This window comes from Myotis lucifugus, unplaced genomic scaffold, assembly GCF_000147115.1.
Source record: "Myotis lucifugus unplaced genomic scaffold, Myoluc2.0 scaffold_22, whole genome shotgun sequence".
Taxonomy (NCBI): Eukaryota; Metazoa; Chordata; class Mammalia; order Chiroptera; family Vespertilionidae; genus Myotis; species Myotis lucifugus.
The window spans coordinates 11,746,337-11,751,602 of NW_005871070.1; the positions used below are offsets into that span (position 1 = coordinate 11,746,337).

The following is a 5,266-nucleotide window of genomic DNA, read 5'->3' on the forward strand; positions in this document are numbered from 1 at the left end:
CCAGAGGCGGCGGGGAGGCGTGGCGATGGTCCTACACTCGTGACACAGGCTGTCCTTTCCCTGTCTCTCTGCAGGGGCCTGTGAGGGCCTCCAGCGTCTTCCCCATTCTCAGCGTCACGCTGCTCTTCTTCGGCGGCTCTGCGTGGCGGCCAGCGAGTTCCACCGCAGCAGGCACAATGTCATCCTCAGCGCGGGCATCTTTTTTGTCTCTGCAGGTGAGCACCGGCCCCGCCCTGAGATCCGCACAGACACCACACCCGGCCAGGGCCGGGGCAGGGCAGTGCTGCTCAGGGCTCCCTCCAGGGAGAAGCAGGAAAACGTTCGCTTGTTATGTTAGGAAGGAGGGCCCGCGGACTTTAATCAGAACAGAGATGCTGACACTCGGGAGGGGTGGCGTGGAGGAAAGACGGGAGGCGACGTGCAAGGTCAGCTCAGGGGGCAGGACTGAGGGGTGCCCACGCTCACACAAAGGCGAGGGGCCTGAATGGCATTTGGCCTGAGAGACGGGGTCCGTGTGTTTGAAACGTGTGTTTGAAAGGGTCCAACTTCCGCTCACTGGGGCCTCTTCGCACACGATGATCTCTGGCCGTTTGAGGTATGTGCCTGCTGGTTAACGATTGCTCACCGCTCTTCAAGGGCTCAAAGCTGCAGATCACTCAAAGCATCTCTGGGAACAAGGCAAAGCCAGCAGCGCCAGACGCTGCCAGGGGAAGAGTTAGTCCACAGCAGCCCTGAGCAGAGGAGGCCCAGGAGATGAGAGACAAGCTGCAGGAAGGGCCTGCTCTCTGCCTGCTCTCTCCTCCCTTGTCTCCACTCTCCTCATCTTCCCCTCGCTACTCTGTGTTTCCTCCCATCTCCTCCCCTCCACTCCCCACCTCACCACCACTCCCCACCCCCCACCATGACATCGGATGCAATGCTTTACAAAAGCAAAGAGCAGGCAGGGGCTGGGGAGGGGGCTGCATCTTTGGCGAACACCTCAAGCTTTGCCAATAATGGCGGGATAGTTCTTGGGAGGGGAAGACTGGGGAAGAGCATAAAGCGGTGGAGCTTACCTCCAGGATTTGCATTCTGCTCCTCCACCTGCGGGGCCTTGGGAACCCTACCAACTCCCTGTAGCTTGCTTTCCTCGCCTGTAAAATGGGAAATAATAATCCTTCCTTACTTCATAGGGTTGTTGAAAGTAGGTTGAACATAAAAAGCACAATATCACTGTCTAGTATTGGCAAAGCAGCAAAGGTACAGTCCTGGCCCCTGCAGGACCTCCCCGCTGTGTCCCCTTCTGTGAAATGAGGAGGTTGGACCTCACTGCCCTGAGGCTCTGGGAACCGGCTCCAGCAACAGACCACAGAACACTGCCATCCTGCCCCGGGGCTGTGGTCACCCAAAGGAGCGCCCGTCACACGTTGCTTAGAGGCGTGTTCTAGTCTCTGGCAGCCCGACCAGGCCCCTGGGCGCCCACAGAAGGGATGCCTTGTGCTGAGGGGAGGGTTCCGGCAGGAAGATCCTGACTGTGTGCCCCAGGGGATTGCTAGGGAGGCGTGTCACCGGCAGTGGAGGAGCTGGGGCTGGCTGGCTGATCAGGTACAGGGAGCTGGGAACCTGCGGGAGGGGGAGCAGGAGCTTGGGGTCCGATCCCAGGCCACCTCCCCCACGGATCTCCGCAGGGAACTACAGGTTTTCCACCTAAAAAATGGAAGTTCCCGAGGACTCAGCACTCTCTGAGGCTCTTTTTCGCTCAGGTATTCTGCCCACCTGTGGTCTCAGACAAGCAGTCAACCCTTTACTGGGCACCTCCTCTGTGCAAAATGCTGAAGAGCCTGGGCTCTGGAGCCAGGCTGCCTGCTGCAAAGCTCGGCTCTCCTACTTCCGCCTGTGTGACCTCGGACAAGTCTCTTAACCTTTCTGTGCCTCAGTTTCATCTGAAAAACGGGGCTAATAATGGCTCTACCTCTTCAGGCTGTTGAGGGATTAAATGTGTTGGTATAAAGTGCCTAGAACTGCCCAGCACACAGCAACTTCTCAATACATAGGAGCTGCCATTCTACACCTTGATCCATGTCATTCTTATGCCGTCTCAGTTCACTCACTCGACCCCCAAATATGCCCTGCACGCGTGCTGCGGGCCCAGCTCTGGGGGGGGGGGGGGGGGGAGAGGGGCACAGCAGTGATCAGAACTAGCCTCGGCCCTGCCCGCAGGGAGCTGACAGCGGGCAGAAGGAGGCAGCGGCTGCCCACTCACCACTGGTGCTTCGTGAGCTTGGTCAACGGGATCTCAATCCACCTGGGCTGAGGGATCGCCCTTGGCTCGCATCCCACCCACATTTCCTGGCCGTGTGGGCACGGGAGGTGCCTCCTGCCCTCTGTCTCGGTCTTGTCATCTGTGGGAGAGGGGACTTTTCCACGCGGCCGCTGCCGTGGCTGCCTGGTGCACGCAGACCGCCCAGGGCGGCGCACAGGAAGTGCCCGAGACCGCCTGTTTCCGCCTCCTTTCACCTGATCTGACCTCGGAGCCTCTCTCTGAACTTCGTTTTTTCTGGCAAGACTTCCACTTGGAGCTTCCAATGTGTTCCCGCCGCAGGGGAGTCGGGCCACAGTGAGAAGCTGAAATGTCTTTGTCTGTCTCCCTTTGACACTTAAGACTTCCGCTCCCCCCTCCTCATTATATTCATGTTCGTTTTAATGTGAAGACTGGGCCTGCCCTACTGAGCCTCGAGCTGGTGCTCCGGAGAGGAGGCCTCCCTCCTGTGGGTGCTGCAGCCGGGCCGGCCTGACAGGGCCAAGCCCGCACTGAGACTAGCTCAGTACTAGCGCCTGCCCGCCAATGCCTGTCGGAGTCCTGCCAGGAGGAGACGGTAGAAGCAGACCGGCCTGCCCTCAGGGGCCAGGCCTGATGGAGTGTGGCCAGAGACCTACCCAATGTGAAGGCCCCTAGTGCGCGGGCACCAGCCGGGCAGAATGGCAGCACGGAGCAGGCCCCTGCTTTTCACCTTTCAGGGGCTGGACCATGGGGAGACCCTGGGGATCCCCGGGAAGCGTACGGGGTGCTCGGGGAGGGGAGGGGAGAGTCAGGAGGCCCTGACGATGATTGACCAGCGAGTGCGGGAAGGACAGTGAGGGCGCTGCAGGTGGTCTAAATGTGGAGGCCAGGAGACTCCAGCGCTGTACCCACCTCTCGGAGTCACTGCTGGTATCGAGGCCCTTGAAGCAAAGGAACAAAGGGAGACATTCGGCCTTTGGAGCAGTAATGGGAGGGAGGTGGTCAGACATGCGCTCAGCCCGGGGCCCGGGTTCTGTGGCTTCCTCTTCCCACTCCCTGGAGAGCCGGCTCCTCCCCGACGCCTCTGCAGCCACCGCCGTGCTGGCCTGCTGGCACCTGGGGACACTAAGTGGGGACCTTGCCTACTGGGCAACAACTTCATGCCCCCAATCCGATGCTCCAGCAGCAGCTAATCGACAGCACTACCTTACCCTTAGAGGAGACTTGGGGGCCCCTGTCCCTTCCCCGCAGGCTCCTTAGTTCCCCAAACCGCAGTGCAGCTCCACACACATCCACTGGACAGCAACCAACTCCATGTGTCCAAATCTCTCCCCTCCTCTCCTCTCCTTTCTTCTCCTCTCCTCTCCTCTCCTCTCCTCTCCCCTCCCCTCTCTCCCCTCCCTCCCCTCCCCTTTCTCTCCTCTTCTCTCCTCCCCTCCCCTCCCTTCTTCTCCTCTCCCCTCCCTTCCCTTCCCCTCCTCTCCTCTCCCCTCCCCTCCCCTCCCCTCCCCTCCCCTCCCCTCCCCTCCTTTACCCTCCCCTCCTCTCCTCTCCTCTCCTCTCCTCTCCTCTCCTTTTCTCAAAACCTGTTCTCTCTGCTGCCTCTTATTTTAGCTCAAGATGCCAGCAGTGTCCCCATGACTCAAGCTGGAGCCTTGTAAGTCATTCTTTCTCTCACTCCCTGGGCCATGGCCTTTCATCGCCTGGCTCACGCCTCCTCAAATTCAGGGCCCAGCTTGAGTGTGACCTTGTCTTCAAAGGGCAGTGGCTGCGTCATCTCTCTCCTTGGCTCCTGAGCCACTTGTCCATGTCTCTGGGAGAGCCCTCCTGTCTTCTGCTCCAATTGCATTCACATATCAATCCCTCCTGCGAACGGGAGGACTCAAGGGCAGGGACTGCACCTCATTCATTTTACCATCCTCATGGCTTCCTGCTGGAGACTGCGTGTCGGTGGAGCGAACTGGTTCTCAGGGGGCAGTCGCGCATCCCGAGTGGGAGTCAGCTGAGTCTTAGCTGAAGGCCACCGCCCGGGACTGAGCTCAGGTCCCAGGGACAGACGCGGGAGAGCTCAGCAGGCTCAGGCTTCCCGCCACAAATCCTTTCCTCTCGCTCCCGTTCCCTCCACATCTTCCATAAACATCCCAAGACTGCAAGTTACCACTGAGGCTTATAAAAGATGCGTTTCTCTTCCCTTCTCTTAGGGTTAAGCAACATCATTGGCATCATAGTTTACATATCGGCCAATGCTGGGGACCCCGGGCAGCGCGACTCCAAGAAGAGCTACTCGTACGGCTGGTCCTTCTACTTCGGAGCCTTCTCCTTCATCATCGCCGAGATTGTGGGGGTGGTCGCCGTGCACATCTACATAGAGAAGCACCAGCAGCTGCGCGCCAGGTCCCACTCGGAGCTCCTGAAGAAATCGACTTTCGCTCGCCTGCCACCCTACAGGTACAGGTTCCGGCGGCGGTCCAGCTCCCGCTCCACGGAGCCCAGGTCCCGAGACCTGTCCCCCATCAGCAAAGGCTTCCACACCATCCCCTCCACCGACATCTCCATGTTCACCCTCTCCCGGGACCCCTCAAAGATCACCATGGGGACCCTCCTCAACTCCGACCGGGACCACGCTTTTCTACAGTTCCACAACTCCACGCCCAAAGACTTCAAGGAGGCGCTGCACAACGACCTGGCCAACAGGCGCACCACGCCGGTCTGACTGCCTCTCGGCCCCCGCCAGGCAGCCGGGCGGGGAGGGGGGTGCACAGGTGTCGCTGAGGTTGCATGGCATGGTCCTCGTGATGGTATTATTTTTTACAAAGAGTGAAACCAAATGGATCGGCCCTGTCCCACCCTCTGCCCCTCACCCTCCAGGCCCTAACCCTCTGCTCCCCCCGATCTCCAAGCCCATCCCGACGCGTCCTCTCTGTGTATCTGTGCCGAGTGTCTCCCTCCTTCCTTCTTCCCTGGAAGGACCTCCACCTTCCTCCCTCCTGGGAATAGGATTTCACT

At 59.7% G+C, this 5,266-nt stretch overlaps 1 protein-coding gene across 1 annotated transcript in view; it reads left to right on the forward strand.

The window, feature by feature from the left end:
• The window catches only part of CACNG3 (calcium voltage-gated channel auxiliary subunit gamma 3), a 72,364-nt gene extending 67,391 nt beyond the window's left edge, over positions 1-4,973 (forward strand). The window contains 3 exon segments of the mRNA XM_006085872.3: positions 75-135; positions 138-215; positions 4,462-4,973. Of these exon segments, the coding sequence (XP_006085934.1) occupies positions 75-135; positions 138-215; positions 4,462-4,973 (651 nt within the window).
• Positions 4,974-5,266: the final 293 nt, after the last annotated feature.